Here is a 20,632-nt window from a genome sequence, read left to right on the forward strand (position 1 = left end):
TTCTTGATTTTCAGCTGTATTTACCATATTCACTATGTGTAAGTCGCTTTGGATAAAAGCCGTCTGTTAAAATAACATGTAAAGTGAGTAAGGCAGAAGGTTGGATACAGATGATAAACAATCAACTGACAAGCATATGAAGCACCGTAGGCCTACAGCACTCATTTTATAATTCTGTTGGCAACACTTTTCACACACGTTTTACAAGGCGTACTAAAGCCTTAACTTACGGAGGTATCTAGATATAGCCTAGTACTGCTAAATAGATGGCAAATACATGCATCCTGCCTTGCCTGTTAGCTTTCACTTTACTGTTTTGATGCCGTATCTGATTATGTTATGAATAACACACTTGCCCCACACTGATTTTAGATACATAAGATTCTTGTTGTAGAATATGGACAGTGTATACTCATAGAAATAGTAGATAACAGTGGTGCTGCACTACAAATGGTCAGCTGCCAAAATAAAAAGAGAGTTCAAGGATGGGGTTGTGTTGATCCTGGATGTTGCACTATCAGTGTAAATATCACACCAGGAGATGTTGCTGGAACAAGCCTGATCATGCTGTAGTATGACAAATGACTTTCCAGGAAAGGGCGATTGTGAACTCTGTACAGGAGATTAAAAGAAATCAACTTGAGTAGTATCCATATCTGAAAACCATTTTCTGGGCAAAAGGTTGCCATGGGACCTTATAAAATAAACAATAACAATCCCTCTACTACACAAAAGGAATATGAAAAAGGGCGTTTCAGATAGCACACGTCATAAATGTGCTCTCTAACCAGAACTAACGTACACTGAGAGCCAAATTTGGTCTCTAATTCTAGAGTGTCTCCCGGGTATTTGACGCCTTTCTTTTTATGTTCTTTCACTGTACAAAAAAAGTATAAACAAGGAGTAGACTTCCTGTGAACCGGAGGCATTAAGGTGAGGTTATAGACACACGGAAAGAGGAGTTGTCCATATAATAAAAAGATGGTTTATGGTTTAGACATGACGCAGTACAGGATGTTGGCATAACAATGAGCAGGGAGGACACAAAGGACGATGTTGTGTCCTTCTCACACACACACACACAAGCACACAGACACACACACGCACACACACACAGAGCAGACACACCTCTCTCTCCCTCACATACCAGTCTAAAAAAACAGGGAACCTTTCCAGTGCTGTGTACCCACTAAGAACATAACTCATTACTGAGCACTGAGTTCAATACGGAACTAGAAAGGTAATCCAGGTTGGCCTTTTAACCGGTCTCGAACAACTCCAGTCCTTATTTAAGGCATGAGGCAGTAATAAGCTTCATCAAAGGTGTCTGTTCATTAGCAAGTCATTTGACAGTCCAAAGGTCTGGGGGGCATATAGAACTGATGACAAGGTCAAGATTCCAGAATCTATAAGCCGATTGGCCAACATAATCAAACAACAACAAATCACTCTCTTAAAGAGATGTTGGTAAAAGGCTGGTGGAAGAGGGGGGGGGGGGTAGCATACATGGGTTCTTCAACTGTAGATTAGTAGGACTCAGAAGTGGCCCCTCCCTCTACCCCGCCCACGGCTCTGTCCGCGGCCCCGCCCACGGCCCCTGGCGCTGCTGAGGTGTCCCGCAGAACGCCGCAGCTTCTTCCTCTCCTGGTGGTGGTCTCTCTCCGCCTCCTGCTGCCTTTGCTGCTGCTCAGACTGGGGGACAGTTCAATTCATAGACTGTAGCCTACCTGCAGCTCAATTGGACATTATTCAGTGTGTGTCCCCCACCCCCGTCATTAAAATTAATCTCACTAAATCAAGAGTCGATACCCCACCCCTGCTTTGGAAAAGGAAAGATTGAGTAGTAGTTGGGTTGACCTCCACTTCTACTTAAACACCTGACTGAGTCACCCACTTCAAAACACAGGAAACTCAATGTGGTACATAAACAAAGTTATAAACATTCTCCCTCTCGGTAGCCCAGTGTAGACTGAAACCATTCGGAAGAAGATAGGGGCCGGCAGGAATAAACAAACGGGCTTGGGGAGGTGTTGTGTCATGCATGACTGTGTCACTGACCTTCTTGAGGGTGAATGTGACCTGTTTGCTCCCCACCGCCGTGTCAGCCATGCTCACGGTGCCCGAGGACTCCTCCAGCTTCAGGCGGTCCTCCAGAGAAGCCCTGGAAGTGGGACACAGAGGAGGACTTTGGAGTAACACACACTTCTCCTCCGTATTTGGCCCCAGACAGTTGACATGTAACCGAATGTGACCTGTGCTTTGCCTACACGTGTCTATGATGACGTCAGACTCATTTTGGGCTGGGCTGCCTCTCTGCTCAGCCCACTAAGGTATTTTGTAAGTTAGGTCTTTCTTTAAGATGAGCCAGAGAGGCCAAAACAGAATCAAATCCAGGGACACGCAAGCACACCAAAAGTCCAAGCTCTGAACTGCTGAACTCTTTCATCATTTCCTATTCATGTGGTAGTCTGCGAATGGCGAATCTGCATCCAGACACAGAGCCAAGATAGTATTTCGAACTTTCTCTACGTGATTTGAATGTGGTGTAATAGTCAGTATTCTCTTACTTCTGCAGCTTCTGTTTCCTGGAGACATCCCTGAAGCTTCGGAACTCCTCACCGGCCTTGATCTGAAAGAACCGGGGCTGACTCTGGGTTGTCTTCCCCTGGCCCTGGCCCTGGTTCTGGTCCTGGTCCACCAGGGTGGTGTTGCGGTCCAGCTGCTTCCTATTCTGACGTCTGCGATCGCGTGCTTCCATCCACAGCAGGTGCTTCTGCTCCCTCAGCTCATCCACCCAGCCCTTGTCGTCGTCCGAGCTCTCCTCCTCGTCCGAGCTGGCTTGGCCCTCAGGCTCGTCCTCCCCCCGCTCCACCTGGAAGAGAAGGATGAGGGAAGAGAGGCATGTGGGAAGAGAAGGATGAGGGAAGAGAGGGATGTGGGAAGAGAAGGATGAGGGAAGAGAAGGATGAGGAAAAGAGAAGGATGAGGGAAGAGAGGCATGTGGGAAGAGAAGGATGAGGGAAGAGAGGGATGTGGGAAGAGAAGGATGAGGGAAGAGAAGGATGAGGGAAAGAGAAGGATGAGGGAAGAGAGGGATGAGGGAAGAGAAGGATGAGGGAAGAGAGGGATGAGGGAAGAGAAGGATGTGGGGAGGGAAGGGAAGAGAGGGAGATGAGCTCAGACAGCTTGTACCTCGCACTCAAATTAAAGTAGCACGTGAAAGGACGTACGACCACTCATGGGCTTGGTTCACAGACTCCCGGTGCATACATCTGAATGGGAGCTGCAGTATGACATGGCGCAGCGTTGCGTCTCACCTGCTCTGCGTCGGTGGCCTGCTGGGCCAGGAGACGCAGCTTCTTCCTCCTGTTCTGGCCCACCTTGGAGACGATGGGGTTGAGCAGGCGGAACTCCTCGCTCTGCTCGTCCACCTGGTAGTCGGGGTTCTCGAACATCACTTGGAAGCGGTTGTCGCTAAGGATGCTTGGTACAACCTGAGGGTAGGGGGATAATGATGGTTTTTCAGTTGTTTCTTATTTAAAGTCCTTTAGATGAAAAAAATAACGTTATACTTAACGAGGACAGAATCTCTGTCTTATTTGTTACATTTTCATTTATTCGAAATTCAGAGAGAGATACAGAGAAAGAGACAGAGAGATACAGAGAGGGAGAGAGAGACAGAGAACATGGATCCTTCACCTTTCCCTTTTTCTTGCGGGCGGCCAGTTCCGCCTCATTGTCTCCCTCCTCCATCAGCTTAAGGGCCAGGTCCTTGTTCACCTTGGGTAGAGTCTGTCATAAGGGATAAGTCATTAGTCCTGGTGGTGTATCGTATTTGGGTACTCTGAGGATCAAGGGAAGTGATTCTTCACAAAGGGTAAGTGCGAAATGATGGGGACAGTTTTGACTGGCACACTACTACTTCAAAAGTGCTTGGTGGAGAATGGTAAATGCTATATCTGTATGATGATGGTTTCATTCTGTCTTGAGAAACATAAGAGTTGCGGCTTAAAAGTTATTTTTGAGATATCTTACCTTAACCTGTACTCTCTGGACCCGAGACTCTTCAATCTTCTGACGGATCTTATCCTTGCGGTACTCCTCGTATGCAAACGGATTGGTCATAGTCTTCACCTGGCAGCACCAACAACACAAGCCAGAATTTACAGACCAGCCTGACACAAATGCTCAAACATGCTCAAATGCACTGCACAGCAACAATGACAAAACAGCAGCACTGCCAGTCATACACACACAAACCTTATGGTAAAGCCTGATGTCCATGAAGAAGCCATGCATGTAGGCCCTAAGGAGAGAAGACCCCACCAGATGTGATAGACCTGAGAAAACACAGGGATTAGTCACCAAGACACCCACTACTGGCTCAACATATGTTTGGGATAAGGTTGGAAGAAGAAAAGTGAACATTCAAAAGTATAGTTCATAAAATAGTTAATTCAAGTTGGAAGTTTTTTTTTTTTTTACTTTGGCAAGGACAGTACAATCATGATTTGGCAACCTTTGCAGAAAACATGCTGATAAAAAAGCTGCCAAATACTGGGAAGTACTTGACTAGCCACTATTGTGGGAAAGTTCACCTACGGATTGAATACACTTAGCTAGCATGTCATGATGTATCGTGCTGTTTGCTGTTAATGCACCAGTACACTAACCTTTGGCTAAGGTGAAGATAAGAGAGAAGATTGAGAAGACATTACAGACCTCTTACACAACATAATGTAAAAACTGAGGAAGACCCATGGCTCCCGGGTCTACTTCACTTGTATGGAATGTGTGGGGGTGGCTGAATGAAGGGGCCGTGGACTTGTGTCTGTGTGTAGCTAGACGTGTGTGCGTGAGTGCAAATGAGTGACTGAGCGCATGTGTTTGGAAGTGTGCGTGCAACAGCATTCTAGAGAGAAAAAAAAGATCCTTCCCTAGAAATCTCCATCTTTCCAGCCAACTGCCTTCCTGTTACATAACAGGGGCCATATTACACAGCTGCAGGGAGCTCCCCTCGTGCCCCCGTCCGCCTCATCCCACCCCTTTTATTCCCCCTCAACCAACCGCCTTTCTCCTCTTCTTGTCATTCGATCTTTGTACTGCTGACCCCACATTCTTCGCTCCTTTCAACCCTTACAGTACTTGCCAGCCCTTGCCCTGCCCCCCCCCCCCCCCACCATCTCTCAATCTGTCCTCTTTCAACCCTCTGGAGGAAACACTGGGTAAGTGGTGCCTCCACCCCCAACTGGCCCACATATGAGTCATAACGTCTCAAGTGATTACTGTAGATATTCCTGATTTGAGTCTTAATGATCACCAAACGGGCTACTTTCTGAGGAGAGGGTTTCTAATGGCTTTGGCCATGGCATGTGTTTAAATCCTCAAGTAATGTAGGCCTGGTTTTCCCCAAAGAAACCGACTGGCAATTGCAAAAAGAGTCGTTTGTGTTTGTTAGATTTGTGACATGACACTGCTTGTGTAGCCCTAGCATGAATGTAGAACTGATATCGCCACAACACCGGCATAAAAAGTGGTGTGCCTCCAATCTCCACTGCCTGAAACTAAACAAAAGGGAGATTTGTCCCTGAACAGTGTGGTGTTGTCTAAGGAGGGAAGGAAAAAGGGAAAGACAGGAGAAGGAGTGAGACCCCTCCAGAGTTGCAGGGGTTCTTACCCAGGTTCTCCAGGTCCTTGCGGGTCACAAACTTGTAGTCGTCATAGACGGTGCTTTCCGGACTCTCCTCCAGCTCCTCCGTCAGGTTGTCGAGGAACGAGCACCAGCGAGGTGCTGGTCCCAGCGCCTGCCACAGGACAAACAAACGGTTTCATCCCCATGTACATCATTGTTGCACACACGAGAGAACAATACACTGTTTTGACACTTTACTGTAGGGCCATTTATTGAGGTGGAATGAGGCAAATACAGTCAAATGTTTTCACAAAAAAATTGTTCATTGTGCAAAGTCCAAACTCATATAACCCCAATCTTCATGTTTGTAACCCTGGAGATAACAGCAGTCGGCCTGTGAAGGAAGTGATGCTGCTCGTGCTGCGTCTAACTGCAGACTCACACCCCTCCTGAGGTCATGCCACCCTGAGCTCCTTTGCAGTACCAATCCTTAGGAACCTCGACCCTGAACTGTGTTCCACTGTCCCGCAGGAACCTCCACCCTGAACTGTGTTCCACTGCAGATCTCTGGGGCATGCACTCTCACACAACAAACATCCTGCCGCAGCCTGGTGGGTCATTACCATGGACGATGTCAAACGTTGAAACTCACCGGGATATAGAAGGTATTCATCTTGGGGTCCTCGTTGGCTGTGAAAAGCATCCCTGTGAGTTTAGGACAAAATTAAGACGTTAGTGAATAAGATGTGCTTGAATTATGAAATAACGCCATCAAATACAGAATCAGTTGTCTTTTTTAAGTCAAGCAAGAACTGTCCCAAAAGCAATAAACAGTAGGTAGGTCAAGAGCAATCTTTTTGTATATAGTGAGCACCAGAGGAGAATACAGTAATACATTATGCAGTATAATTAGTCACAATAGGGTCTTCCTATGACTCTGGTATCATGTTCACAAGCTACCATAGAGGTAGTGAAGGATAGGCCTTCTTGAAAGTCATGATTCCCCCTACTGGTAAGACAGGGGTAAAGGCACAATTCAAGGATGTGAATCTAGCACACAAAAAAAGTTTCACCTCAAAAAGTAGTGTCACTCATCATGATCTGATACAGCACACATACAGCTTTTTGTTTTCACACACATAGAATTGCCCTTAAACCATAGGTGTTGCGTGTGAGTCATCAGAAATACCCACCTGAGTTGGGGTAGATGCACACGTCGTTGATGTTGGTCTGGGGCTCAATGGAGGAGAACACTTTTCCCTGGGTGGGGGGAACACGAGACACAAGCACACTTGATTCATTACTACTTTCTTTTTTCCCAGGCAGTGTGGTCGCTTTTTCTTTCAAATATTTAACTGTTCCACAGAAAGATTGAAAACAGATTTGAGCACCCTAGTTGCCCAGCTGACTGGAAATGAATTTGGCAGCAGATATGTCATGTTACCGTGTCTGTGTTCCAGATCTTGATGATCTTGGAGTCTGCGGACAGCACCAGGTCTAAGTGGTCTTGGAAGTTGAGGGATTTGATGGGCAGGCCGTAGTAGTGGTCCTTTACCAGCAGAGGGCGATTGGAGCGCAGGTCATACAGAAGAACCTGAGTTTGTGACAAAGACATTAAAATCTGATTTACTTGAATCAATAAATAATAACCAGATGACTCTCAGTGTTTAGTTTGTTATGGTCTTCTACACAAAGCTGAATGTGCTTAGGCATGATCTTTAAAAATAATGTACCCCTCCAAATATTGCCTTTATAATATTTCAGATGTTAGTTTTTAGCCAACCTGTCCAGTGCTGGTGCCCACTGCCATAGTGAGAGAGCCATTGAATTTCAGCGCGCTCACAGATGGTAAACCTTCCACCCTGAATAATATAAAAATGAAGTCAGAAACAAAAGGCAACTGGCGATATTCCTTGAGAGAATATATGTATGTGTAACATGCTCACATTATATGAAAAGGCTTACAGTAGTTCACGTTGCAGACCAGTGGCTACGTTCAATGTAACTTATAAAATGTAGATTTAACGAAAATAAAAGCAGTCCAAAAAACTTGACATAATAACATTTCCGTCTGAAATTCGGATGTATTGTTCGACTACAGCCTGTGTGTGTGTACATACTCTGTTCCCTCTGCCACACTGCTCAGGGCGCAGTCCAGCAGCCCCACACGGTTCCTCACCCGAGGGTCCCAGCATTCCACTTTCCCCTGGCAACACAAATCAGGAAGTAAACTAGGGACTACATTGGCGTTTCGGATGAACAGCTATTTTTTACTGGAATCCAATTGACATAAAACTCATTCCAGTTTGATGTGGAGCCAACAAGTCAACAAAAAAGTCAGTTTGTAACGCAACATTGCAGGCCAAAATGCATCATCATGTCAACCCAGACTCTCTCACAGAGGACACACTACCCACCTCGGTTGTTCCTGTGGCTAACAGCTGATGGACAGGGTTGATGTCGCACACATTGTGCTCCCTATCGACAAAAAACAAAAGGTCAATTGGCATGTGAGTCACACACAAAGGTGGCTAGAGGAAGACATCTCCTCTGAACTAATCAACCAACCGTGCAGTACAGGGCTACTCACATAGCATCGGTCTGCAGGGAGCTGAGAAACCTGCCCTGCTCCAGATTCAGTCTGAACACCTCCGAACTGGAAGAGGACAAAGAGAGCTGTTCTCACTACAGGATACAGTGGCAATAAATATGCAATAAAAATAGATTTAAAATTGGATCATCTCAACATGACAGATCCCTCAGGTCAATTAAAGACAAGAGTCGTAGACTTAGCTTAAACATAATTTAGTTTAATACATGTTTGCTACCATATCTTAACAAAAAACCCAGACTTGACCTAAGATGTTAAGTTATTTTATGGCTTAATCAAATAATCAAATGGCTTCTTACCTTGCCCCAACTAAATAAAGATCACAGGAGGGGTAGTGGTAAGAAAAGTCCCTTCCAAACTTGGGTATGCGGGTCTTGTAGTAGTGGCCGTGCTGTGAGTGGAACTCCACATATCGGTTGCAGTGTAGAAACACCAGCTATACAGACATTCAAACAACAAAGGACAGACACAATTTAATTCCTATTCACTGCTTAACACATATGTATAAACAACTCAAATGTCTCCAGTTTTTTATGGCATTGGGACTTTTCCCATTGGCTTGCAACCGAGATGTCTTATGTCTGTGACCCTAACAGATAGCTAAGCCTGCCAAGATGGTTTCTGCATACCTTGGAGTAGTCCTCGGAGAGGATATCGAAGGCAACGACTGTTGAGAGAAGTAAAATACGGGTGAGGAGATCATGTCACAACATCACTGATTCGTTACTGCACTTTCAGATGGGTGTAAAGGACAGTTTGATGTGGTAATGAAGGGAGGGAGCTGTAAGACATTGCAGTGTTTCCTCTATGTTGATCGTCAGCCCGCCACAACTAAATATCAGAAATAGGGCTGTACAAAAGGCCAACTATCAGCAGTGATTGTTAGAGTGCATGTCAGAGAATTGCACGGACACACGCTTCACACCATAGTTGAGATTGCGTGTGTGCGTCCTTGAGAACTGTAAGTCGTATAACTTATGTTGTCAGTTCATTTAAGCCTGTTATTGTATTAGTCTATAGTTCTTGCAAATCAAAATTAAGTTAAATGGTGATTTTGGTTGTTTGTATTCTTCACCTGCTAGCTAAATTGCACGTCTGTTGATTCAATAGCGATCATGCCTTTGCTCACGTTTGTATTTTAGGTGCATTAATATGCTGAAGTTGTTTTAAATAATAAATAGAAGATTTCTTGTTATTATTTGCTACAGAATGCTTAGCCTATCAAGATCAAATGAAGCAGACAGTGTACATGCTTTTGAGTGGCCTACCTTAATCGATAGGCTAGGCAACTGACCATTTACAATAAGTTGTTACGTCAATTCTTAATTGGCAGCATTTATGCCATTTAGAACATACTTTATGACTGGAAGGTGTCTTGAAGTAGCCTAACCTTATTGCATTCGAGGAAATAGGTGCCATTTGACATTAGCCTATTGACTATGACTATTACATTAACCTGCTCCGAAATATAGGGTTAGAACTTTGTTTCGGCAGGGGTGGGTGGGCGGAGGGTTGTTCGTACAGACCTGCCCCCACTGCTAAAAACAAATCCTAAAGAAAACACTGCATTTAGCGTGCTCCAACCCTGGAACATGGGATCAAACAAAGGGCACTGGGTTGTCATCAAACTACCTTAAACTGAAGTCAGATAGAATGAAGAACCTCAAACCAGACACTCACTTCTCAATAGAGGATTATTTCACTTGGGAGCTGATACACCATATGAAATGTTAACATAGGAGAGCTGTATTCAACTCCCAGAGGAGGATAATACATTTAGAATAACAATACATACTTACAAATACAGATATCAGCACTGTACATTCTTTTAAATATTGTTTTGCTTACCATCAGAGTCAAGACAACGCTCGAACTTCAAGGATAACTGGAAAGTATCATAGCAGCGGATCCGTGGTTTGTATGTTCCTGAGTTGTCATTGATTGGAAAAGATGGAACTTATTTTCAGGATTTGGTATATTACAAGCAGTTAAAAATGCTGTTTGATCAAAAAGAACCTCTCAGTCAAGATGCCCCCCTTGTCTGTGTCTATAGATGATGGCAGCATGTGTCCAAATCACCTAAACACGATAACCCCTACAAGTGCATATAAATTTTGTGATTCTCTCACCTGCAGCAAGTATGAACTGCCCATCCCTTGACACTTTGATGGAGGTGCACACCGTGGGCATGTCGAAGTCCTGGATGAGCTCAATCCTGCGCTGAATGTCTGAGGTATTCAAAGCGGAGAGGGTGAGTATTTACAACATAGGTTACAGCCTAAAGACCAGTAACTGATAATAGACTAAATCAAGTTGGGTATGCTATAGAAATCAGAACTCACCAACATCTTTCTTCTGTAATGCCCTCTTCTTCCGATCTGAAAGCCACTGCATGACATGAATTAAGTTTAACATTATTAGCTGCCCGATTCCTGTCAACACATGCGCCCATGTCCCCCATTATGAAGACGTATCCCAAACGAAGGGATGTTTTTAGTTATACATTCAGTTAATTAACTGCATGGCATAGTACCTACAGAGCAATATAGCATTTTGGGATGGCTTGATGATCCTCAACTGTGTCAACACTATGCATGTTTTGTAACGCTAACCCTAAAACTAAACCATTAAACGTATTAGACATATTACACCATGCCTTAAAGAGACAACCACAATAAATAGCCATCTAACTAGTTAGTTAGCAAGACTTCTTTGAATTATAGCTAGCTAGCAATTGTATATAACTGGCAAGCAACTAGAAAGCAAAGTCTTCTTACCTCAGGAAGAGATTTGCCGTGGCTTAAATTATAAATCTTCACATCATTTACACTGGATATCTGCATTTTAGAGGTCGGTACAGACACTGCTCTCTCATAACATTGATATTACAAACCTAGCTAGTTCCAATGACCACAGGTTAGTTTCTAGCTCCACGTTTTTACGTTGCCGTGTGACAACAGGAAAAGAGGGTTTGTAGAACAATGTTCGTGTAGACAAAGTTCCTGAGAAAATGTTCCGCCATAAAACACACTGACTGCGCGTCGCTACTATCAGAGCCTGTTTAAGGACATTATCTGCTACTTTACCATTTAGTCTAGGACTGTTTGCTTAGGCTACATACTAAATAGTATGTATGGTTTTGGGACGCACCCTCGTGTATAAAAAATATTCTACTGTATGTTCATACACATTGTGTGTGGTGGGTTTTTATTTAGTCATACATATAATTTATTTTCTCACTGTCCCAGCCTTGGTTTTCATATCTTTGGATCTGATCAAAAAATTGGGTAAAGACTCAATAGTTGTATTGTTAACATACCCTTAATTTGGGCTGGAATCCCACTTGGGTCCCAGTTCGTGTTCTGAAATAGGCTATCTAATCTACGTGGTCCAATGATCCCATTTAAAGTTTGGCCGAGGCATACTTTGTAACTTGTCCTGTTTGTTCATTCTTTTATTTGTTGTATTCTTCGATCTTGGATATGGACAATTCGAGATTCAATTTGGGAGCTATCATACCACCAACGATAATTGTCTATACAAAAAATAATAGGCGCGGGTTGCACTGCAGATAGGCGTACTACAGGATGTCTATTCTGGCCTACATCTGCTAATATCTGGAATATAGCTGTTAACTTCAACTCGTTAGGCTATAGGATACATTTCAGTTTCAGTTATGATTATTTTTTTTAAATAAAATAAACGTAACCGTTTATGGCAGTTTAGACTTCGAGCAGCAAGTGCTGTCCTTCACACACTCAGCAAATTCATTCATCCTCAATAATCACTACAGGAGGAGAGTGAGAAACTTGAGCAGATGCTGCTGAATAAGCAATGCCTCTGACTGTTTATGTAAATTATTTTGCGCACCTGACCGGCTCGGTGATGTAGGCTAACAATGCTCACCCAGTATTTGTTTCTTATTTGGATGTCTTTCTGTTCTCAATGTCCCTTAATTTCTCTCCGGACATCGATTTGTGTGGATAGCCGAATTAGGAGTGATTGGATGCTTTAAAAAACAGTAAGAACTATTTTCAGATTTCTGACTGTCTTATCAAGTGTCTGATTTGTTCAGTTTACTTAATGTAGGACTACTTTTAACGTAGGATGATGATGATTTATACAAGTGGTAAAATCACAGCGTTTAACGTAATTAATGCCCATTGTTTTGAATCGATAGTAGGCTATTTATTTTATTATTGACTGTTCTTTTTATGGGTGACCGGACTCGTCCTTGTAAACTGATGGAAATGTAAATGTGCTTCTCGATTCAAAATTAAAAGGTGAATTTCACACAAATTACATTAATATAGCCTAGAATGTGGGATTGAACAATTACTGAAATTACAGAAATTATACAGTCGCTGCCTAGGTTAAGTGGGGTCTTGTCATTAAATTAGTATCTTTATGGGTCTACTGTGTATTCATTAAAAGTTTATTTCATAACTTCACTTATTAAAGTTGTTTTGAAGGATTTGGACGGAGTTCCCACATGTAAGGCTAAGAGGGGCAGCAGCAGGGCTCTGACGAGTCATGACGGACTTCTGGTTGATATCTGTTCCACTGGACAAGACCAGCTTTCAGAGTCTGGAAAAGCTCAAAAACACTGTGGCCAAAACTAATTTGGCTTCCAGTTTCAAGTTCCCCATCCCAGAGTTAAAGGTAAGGAGGTTGTGTGTCTGTCCTCAATAAAGCACAATAGCTGTCAAGAGGCCAAAGTATAATATTAAGTGCTACCTCCTCCCCTTGAGCAGCTTAAAGTAATGCAACACGCTTATAATATGTCATTGGCGGGACATAGGGGTAAGTTACAGGCAAACAACAAAAGTATTGTTGCTCCGTTCATATTGTTAATTACTTTTGTTCATATGATAAATTGCTATCCCCAGGTGACCTTCAAGTTTGTAGGCTAAAGCACAGCAGTTGGTGTGATCATATGAAATTCTAGAAGTGTGAGAGACAACAATATGACCGAGATTTACATAAGATCAACAGCACTGGTTTCTTGTGGAGTTGCTTAAGTCCTGCTTTAGTTACCCCTGCTGTTGGCTATTATCCAAGCTGTCCCTGTCATAAAAGTGGTAAAGTAGTGGGTGTTACACAGGCATCCAATCCAGATACTTATGAAATATAATCCAGTCCACAAATTATACGTCAGCATTTACCATTTTGAAAGTCAAAAGCCTATATTACACCAGACAAAACGTCACCCAAAAGAAGATGTGCAGTATTTGGGATGGTTCATCTCACGGGAGTTCTGGTCTCACTTGTGGATTGGATGTACTGTACTGCACAGGTAGTGAGGGTGTTTGGTTGCCTTCTCTGATGAAGTGCTGGGCTCAGGTTGCTCCCCTCAAGCTAGGAGGCTTTCAGCAAATTTCCATTTGACCCATTTGTTTCACCATGATCCATATGCCAATCCCAATTTTCAAATCCCAATTGTCTGTGGTGATACTGCTGTACTGTTCCATCTCTCTGGAACTTTGGCAAACACTGTTAAAGTTGACAAGTCCACTTTTGCACATTCATGTAACACAGTGTATCCTTTCACTGTGTGCCACTGAGGGCGTGTGGTCATGGGAAGCTACTGGCTTGTTGGTTTATTCAGAACAGAGACTTATCAGACAAGACGTGTCTGCTCACTGTTTAGTTTACAATAATTGTCTTTGGTTTTTTACTCCAGTTTCACTTTCACTTGCATCATTTTACATTAGTCAAAGTAATTGTATCATTGTACATTGTAAACTTCCACAGGTTGGTACATTGGATATCCTCCTTGGTGTGTCTGATGACCTTTCCAGACTGGACACCCAAGCTGAAAGGTAAACAGGGCCTTTTAAGCAGAGCCTAAGCACATAATATCTTTGTAGTCTACTTGGATTATTATAAAAAAAACATGAATTTAAAAAATATATTAATTATAAAACATTGTAATTCTTCTCATTATCACCAGTAGTGACTGTCTTTCAGTTAAACCGCCTTACAAACAGATATTTAGCTAATTTTGAATTTTTATGTGCTACTCTACACTTTACTGTAACATACTTTGTAACCTTGTACCTGTGTAACCTTACTGGCATGATGGGTAAACCATCACACCACAATTGTTTCCCTCACTTAAAGGCTAGTAGTAGTATACCCCGTGTCAGTCATCATTAATTCATGTTTAGGTTTTGCTGAAGCTTATTTCCCCTGCTTCCTAATTCAGTGGCCTGTACCTGAGCCTGCGAGTCTGAAGTGTTTTGCTAGTAACAATTTACTTTGTCAGTGTGCTCATTAGTTTGAGGCTTTAGGAAGTAAGTCAACTGAAGACCTAACAAGTTGCAACCAAAACCTGAGGACACAGTGAACACTGTCTGTACTTACATTTTCCACCCTATGTAGGCTTTATATTGGTATTTCTGTTCATTGAAAGTACATGAATATTGTTTTACGTTTATTGGTAGAAATGCCAATGTTCACAAGGCAAGAAGATTTGATTGGTAAATAAGGACAACCAACACTCACTCAAGTATTTTGATTCCTTTTCATTTTTGTATGTGTCGTCCATCAGCTCTCCCTCAAGGCCCCCTCAAAGGGTTAAATAAAAACATCAGCTTTCCATTAATCATTTGAATAGAATAGTGATCCATAGGTTATATTTCAATATCGATGTTCTGAATAAATCAACAAACAAGTTTTCCATGACATTTTAAGTTTCATTTGCATGTTTATACAAGGTTACATTTTGCCCTTTAAAGTTCACAATCATCATCTTGTGATCATTTCCTCCTCCCAGTGTAAAGGAGGGTACATGTCATTACTGAAGGTGTTGTGGTGGGGAGTTTATTCGCTCATGTCCTTGTCTCCTCTCCTTGTTTCCATCAGTGTTATGCGCAAGACATCCCAGTGTATGGCACAGGTTATGGATCAGTTCAGTGACAAAGTGCTGGAGAATGCCCTGGCCAATGGAGGTAGGCTTATTCCCAGGTGATGTAAGAAAGTGAAGATAGAAGTCAGGTATGTGACTGGAGAAAGACGCTGATTAGAAAAAGGAACTCATCAGCTAAGAGGACGATTGTTTCCGGTACCTTACACACACAGATACACACACACACACACACACAGATACATGTCTAACCTGTCCTGTACACACACATATACACCCTGTGCACACCAATTTACTCCAATGTACTTGTTTAGCCTCTGGATTGGGTTACATAGACATTTGCAACATAGTGCCATTAACAAATTACAAACGACAGCACTCACAGTATGACAAAAACAAATACATGGTATTCTAGCTTGTTGCATTATACAACTAGGATTAGTCTTTTGTACTTTTTAAATGCTGGTTGTTATTTACTCTTTTACTCTTACGTAAATTGTGTTCCTGTAGATACAGTAGATAGCATGTGCAAGCTGTTGCTCTGATAGTGATGGTGCTGGAGCAAAAGTTGTCAGCACATCAACTAAGATACCTAAGCATAATCTAAAGTAGTCTACTCTACATTGTCTTTAGATGTTGTTGTGTGTTACCTATGCCATATTTGAGAACATAGTTCAGATCGGAATTATTTACAGTAAGTTAATTATATACCACAACATTCTTTTTATAACTCATGTTTAGTTTCAAAGCTGTACAGTGTTCTCAGATTATATATTTTTCCCCTCATCAGACCACAGGAGCCATCAAAAAGTCCCCCTGTCTCCCTTGAAAGCCTACTTCCAGGCCTTGCTGGGTATTGGTGTCTAGTGTCCAGTGTTTGGTTGCTGTGTTTTCAGGAAATGTACTTTACTGTAAATCTTCTACTGTGCAGCGGCATGTAGAAGAGCGTTGTGCGCTTCCAATGTTTTTCAACTTCTGCACTATTCATTTGTAGTTTTGCACCAGTGTGTGGCTTATGCATGTATGTGCATCTGTGTGTGTTTGTGTGAACTTGACTGACACAGACACCTGTATCACCCGTGTCTCTGTGTTCAGTCTCCAAATCATCACAAAGGCTTTTGCCCCAAAATAGGTTTCCTGTTTTAACTCATGGGTAAGTTTTGTTTTCTTCCTGGGTGTCTCATCAGTGGATCTGGTGAGTTATGTGACAAAGTTCCAGTGGGACAGAGCCAAATACCCCACTGCCCTGCCTCTCAAGAGCCTGGCAGACATCCTCTCCAAGGTAGTAGAAGGAAACTTGCACATTATATAAAGTTCACTATGTAAATTCCACATCTATCATGATGTCAACTTTGAAATACATGTATTGGTAATTGATGGCAGAGGCAGAACTATGCTATGCTAGTATTGCAAAGAATAGTGTGTGTGTTTGTGGATTTGTGTGTATGTCTGTCTCTGTGTGTTAGCAAGTAACTCAGGTAGAGACAGAACTGAAATCTCGGTCTGGGGCATATTGCAACGTAAAAGCCAGTCTGGACTGCCTTGAGCGCAAAGCAGAGTGAGTAATTTTTTACTTTGATATTATGTCTAAATTGACAAATGATGTACCAGAAAATGAGGTAACATGAGGTAAAGGCACATTGCTATCTACTTTGCCGGTTTAAACACATTTTCATTTGGATTCTGACCAGTTTCTGGCCAGTTTCTGACCAGAAATATATATCCAGACTTCAAAATACAAAAAACCATGAAATGTGTTTGCACTCCCTACCAGCATGTTGGTTTTCCTCTCTCCCTAGTTACAGAATGACTCATTACATTTGACTGGCTGTCCACAGTACAAACAGTGTTGGTGCTCTGAGGCTAAATTAGTTGCTGGGCAACAGGGAGAATTATAGCCTTGTGTAGAAGTGTAGTTAAAGATGGCAGGTGAGATTGCCTAGACAAACATTCAGCCAGAAAATGTTTTGCAGGACGTTATTCTGATACATTCTGCTTCACCCCTAATAAGATGGCACATTGTCCATAATTTGCATCTTCTCCGGTAGAGGTGGTCTCCAAATACGCACACTGACAGACATTTTGAGGAGAGAGGACCTGGTGGACTCAGAGTATCTCACTACTCTGCTGGTGGTAGTGACCAGGTCAGCAGCATCACACAGTCTCCGGTGAAGAACTCACTTTCATATGATGACACTTTGTGCATCGAGGCAGAACACATAATAAAGTAATGAATATGTATCTCAAAACAAATGGGATACAAGGTACAGTATTACAGGCAAAGAAAGTACTACAGGATTAAACCTTTCCAAATGGAAGCTGGATGTTTGTGTGTGTTTGTGTTCCACTGGTACAGAGGGAACTATGTGCAGTGGGAGAGGACCTATGAATCCTTGTCAGAATTTGTGGTGCCTCGATCCAGCAGGTATGGTCAACATTTTGTTCCTCGCTTCATGTTGTCATCCAATAAATCAGTTTGATTTGATCTGATTTGTCTTGGAAGAACTGTCTCATTCATTTGTTCAATGTAAAACACTGGCTAAAGACACAATATTTCCTTCATTCATTGTAGGTATGAAGTGTATTTTGGAGTGTTTTATTGTTGTTTATTGTTGTTCAGTATCACAAGAGAGAGAGAGAGGGTAAGAGAAAGAGAAAGGCGGAGAGACTATTGGCTGGAATTCTGTATCTATTGGTGGTGTGGCAGAAGTAGTAGTTAGATCAATCTCACACTGGTCGCGTACACAGAATACAAACTATACTGTAAACGAACACAAGAGATATCACCCATCTTGCATTCCCCATATGGGGAAGGAACAACTGTCTAACCACAGTAAGACAAGACTGTACATTTGATACATTTTGTATGTGGCAATGAGAAGCAGAGTGGCGCTCTGCTCGAAGGTCAGACTAACCGCAAGGATAATGTTACTGGGAAAAGTAAGAGTCACTTGCTTTGGTAGTAACAGCCTTTCCCCGTCCATTGTCCTGTGGTTCACACTGACCACAAGACCACCGCAAGTCTTTGTCACAGATGCGCTCCAAAACAAAGTTGTTACTCTTTTGACCCTGAATAAGTTCACTTTGAACTTCCTTTATACTTTTAATTTATACTGCGCACATGACAGCATTCCCCTTGTGTTGCTTCAGACTTGTTCAAAATCATACGTTCAAGCTGGGGTTAAATCCTGCATGTAATGTTCCAACAGGAAAATATTTGAGGAGGTAGAGGAAGGGATTTTCACTGTAACCCTTTTCAAGAAAGCTGTTTATGAATTCAAAGCCAAAGCCAAACAGAACAAGTAAGTAAGCTGGTTCTTACTGTCAGAAACAACATTGACAGTTTGCTTATTTTTAACAGCATGGTATTTACATACAGCGGTTGACACAAACAATACATTATCGGGAAATGTAATTAGACCCATTTTGGTCTGGCCCAGTTAAAACCTATGTATTACAATTGCAAACCATTGCAACAATAGCCCAACAAGCTTATACGTTGTTACTATGACATGTGGGTCTGGCAAACAGGTTCATGGTACGGGAGTTCAGCTTTGACCAGGTGGAGCAGGAGAAACGAGAGAGGAACCGGCTTAGTGTGGACAAGAAGGAACAATATGTTAGTAGCCCAAGGCTGTGTGCGTATGTATGTGTGTGTGTGTGTGTGTGTGTGTGTGTGTGTGTGTGTGTGTGTGTGTGTGTGTGTGTGTGTGTGTGTGTGTGTGTGTGTGTGCGTGGTAGTATGTACTCAAACATGTTTGTCTACCCCAAGGGAATCTTTGTGCGTTGGCTGAAGGTAAACTTCAGTGAGGTATTTGTTGCCTGGATCCATGTCAAAGCTCTAAGGGTATTTGTGGAATCTGTTCTCAGGTCAGTCATGCTGCACTCTTTAAAAATCCTTCTAAATCACAGTGTGATTGGTTACATGTCCATCACTCAACCAGAATGTACTATTAATTGTAATTCTGGGCAAATTATACCCATCCAGGTATGGTCTGCCTGTTAGCTTCCAGGCCTTGCTGCTGCAGCCGGGCAAAAAACATGCAAAGAAACTGAGGGAGGAACTGGGTTCCCTTTTCACACATCTGGACCCTGCAGCAGCGGCCAGCAAGCTTGATGTAAGAGGCCTCTCCTTTAGCAAGCTCGTCAAACTGTGAACTCAGATTAAACGTTTTGATTACCTATTCATTTCTTTTTTGCCCTGCAGGTTGGTGTTGATATCCCAGGAGTGAGTGTGGGTCAACAGGAGTACTTCTCCTACATCTGCTTCCAGATCAGCATCAAACTCGTTGACCCCAGTTAATAGCCAATGAGGACCCTCGGAGTCTCTAAGAAGGCCCAATCACGTTAGCTGTTCGTTTGTCATAGTCGCTTGCACTCTCTGGGCTGTTCATTGTATTTTAGCACCTGGGAATGTGTGGAGTCGAAGTTGACATTCCGACTGGAGTGAATGTTGAGCAGGCGGGACAAATGTTTGTGACAATCGTTTGTAACTTTCAAGAGGTTGGAAGGGGTTTCTCCTTGCATGCAAAGAAGGTTGCATACAAAGAAGAGGATTATGAGGGACGAACAGTTGACCTGAGGTTGAGCCCTCCAGGAGATAGTGGTCAGGCTGCATATGGACCTGAATAAAGAGTCTTCAAGCTATCTGTATTGTCAGTAAGATACATGAAGAATGTAATCATATTCAACATTCTGTAAATCAGTGGCTGGGGATGTAAGCAGATTTTTATTTTCGACTTCATGGATGTCCATTTTCTTTATGTCAAGATGGAAACAAACACAGAAGATCATGTTTAAGAACTCTGGTCCACTCCCTCTTGCTTTCAATACCTCAATGATTTTGAAACTGTACATTTCCGTTTATGAAAGGTATTACCATAATTATTATATTGGTTGGCTTCACTTGTAAGAGGCAAATCTATGCATGTGCACTGCTGCATGTGTACAATGTATTGTACAAGGTCAGGGTTTTAAAGGTTGGAGCTTATTAAACAGGGGTGAAGCAGTCATTAACTGTAATCTCACACTATGTTAAAAGGTGGACCTGTTGAGTAGTTTTTTTAAAACTTTTTTCGTGTCATGCTGATTTTTGTTTTTTGGATGGTCGGCAATGAATGTGTTTTTGTATGGAAATATGTTTGATGTCCTTAAAATTGAAATAAAGGAAGATTACAATATTTTGTAATACTAATATAATTTAAGTAATATAATTGATATATCAATATTCTTGTTTGTATTCAAGATGTTGGACAGCATGGGTAGAAGGGAGACAGGCATCTCGACATGAGTGTCATTTGTTATCTACGGCAGGTGGCGCTATTGCTGTTGAGGAACTATTGTCAGCCCCACATTCTTTCAGTCAAATCAATACGCAGATTGGTTTGAATTGACGCGCTTACGTAGGATCAATATATTATGTGCATTTTGTGCAATTGTGAGTTTGGTGCAACCATTCAACTTTATAATCAGTGCTTTGCCACTTAGCCTAAACGCAATAATTGTGCTATACGATTTAAAA

The 20,632-nt window shown here is 42.4% G+C and overlaps 2 protein-coding genes and 1 long non-coding RNA gene across 3 annotated transcripts; 2 read left to right on the top strand and 1 right to left on the bottom strand.

The window, feature by feature from the left end:
* Positions 1-969: 969 nt before the first annotated feature.
* Positions 970-11,219, bottom strand: nol10 (nucleolar protein 10). The gene is made up of 21 exons (XM_047017082.1): positions 11,021-11,219; positions 10,586-10,631; positions 10,373-10,471; positions 10,092-10,169; positions 8,873-8,910; positions 8,543-8,679; positions 8,223-8,288; positions 8,050-8,110; positions 7,753-7,838; positions 7,416-7,494; positions 7,077-7,226; positions 6,826-6,892; positions 6,285-6,337; positions 5,678-5,804; positions 4,261-4,340; positions 4,036-4,134; positions 3,700-3,792; positions 3,318-3,494; positions 2,568-2,872; positions 2,059-2,161; positions 970-1,692 (listed from the first exon to the last, which is right to left on the bottom strand). Exons 1-21 carry the CDS (start codon positions 11,084-11,086, stop codon positions 1,537-1,539), a joined length of 2,166 nt encoding a protein of 721 aa, XP_046873038.1. The 5' UTR covers positions 11,087-11,219; the 3' UTR covers positions 970-1,536.
* On the top strand, positions 3,791-10,158 carry LOC124465364. The gene is made up of 4 exons (XR_006955788.1): positions 3,791-3,877; positions 6,164-6,297; positions 8,840-8,933; positions 10,098-10,158. It is a non-coding gene; the product is annotated as an uncharacterized LOC124465364 (long non-coding RNA).
* On the top strand, positions 10,461-20,218 carry atp6v1c2 (ATPase H+ transporting V1 subunit C2). Its single transcript, XM_047017094.1, has 14 exons — positions 10,461-10,494; positions 12,231-12,264; positions 12,716-12,905; positions 13,998-14,065; positions 15,111-15,196; positions 16,299-16,393; positions 16,578-16,669; positions 17,160-17,255; positions 17,468-17,536; positions 18,321-18,413; positions 18,643-18,730; positions 18,884-18,981; positions 19,100-19,229; positions 19,319-20,218. Exons 3-14 carry the CDS (start codon positions 12,777-12,779, stop codon positions 19,412-19,414), a joined length of 1,140 nt encoding a protein of 379 aa, XP_046873050.1. The 5' UTR covers positions 10,461-10,494; positions 12,231-12,264; positions 12,716-12,776; the 3' UTR covers positions 19,415-20,218.
* The last annotated feature ends 414 nt before the right edge of the window (positions 20,219-20,632 follow it).

Source organism: Hypomesus transpacificus, chromosome 3 (assembly GCF_021917145.1).
Source record: "Hypomesus transpacificus isolate Combined female chromosome 3, fHypTra1, whole genome shotgun sequence".
NCBI classification, from domain to species: domain Eukaryota; kingdom Metazoa; phylum Chordata; class Actinopteri; order Osmeriformes; family Osmeridae; genus Hypomesus; species Hypomesus transpacificus.

Excerpts from the sequence above, each read along its gene's own strand:
- nol10 (XM_047017082.1), bottom strand. The coding sequence starts at position 11,086 with ATGCAGATATCCAGTGTAAATGATGTGAAGATTTATAATTTAAGCCAC. Across the intron at positions 8,911-10,091 it reads GCGTTGTCTTGACTCTGATG|TCGTTGCCTTCGATATCCTC; the intron begins GTAAGCAAAACA and ends TTCTCTCAACAG. Across the intron at positions 4,135-4,260 it reads ACATCAGGCTTTACCATAAG|GTGAAGACTATGACCAATCC; the intron begins GTTTGTGTGTGT and ends TGGTGCTGCCAG.
- atp6v1c2 (XM_047017094.1), top strand. The coding sequence starts at position 12,777 with ATGACGGACTTCTGGTTGATATCTGTTCCACTGGACAAGACCAGCTTT. Across the intron at positions 18,731-18,883 it reads TGGACAAGAAGGAACAATAT|GGAATCTTTGTGCGTTGGCT; the intron begins GTTAGTAGCCCA and ends GTCTACCCCAAG. Across the intron at positions 19,230-19,318 it reads CAGCGGCCAGCAAGCTTGAT|GTTGGTGTTGATATCCCAGG; the intron begins GTAAGAGGCCTC and ends TTTGCCCTGCAG.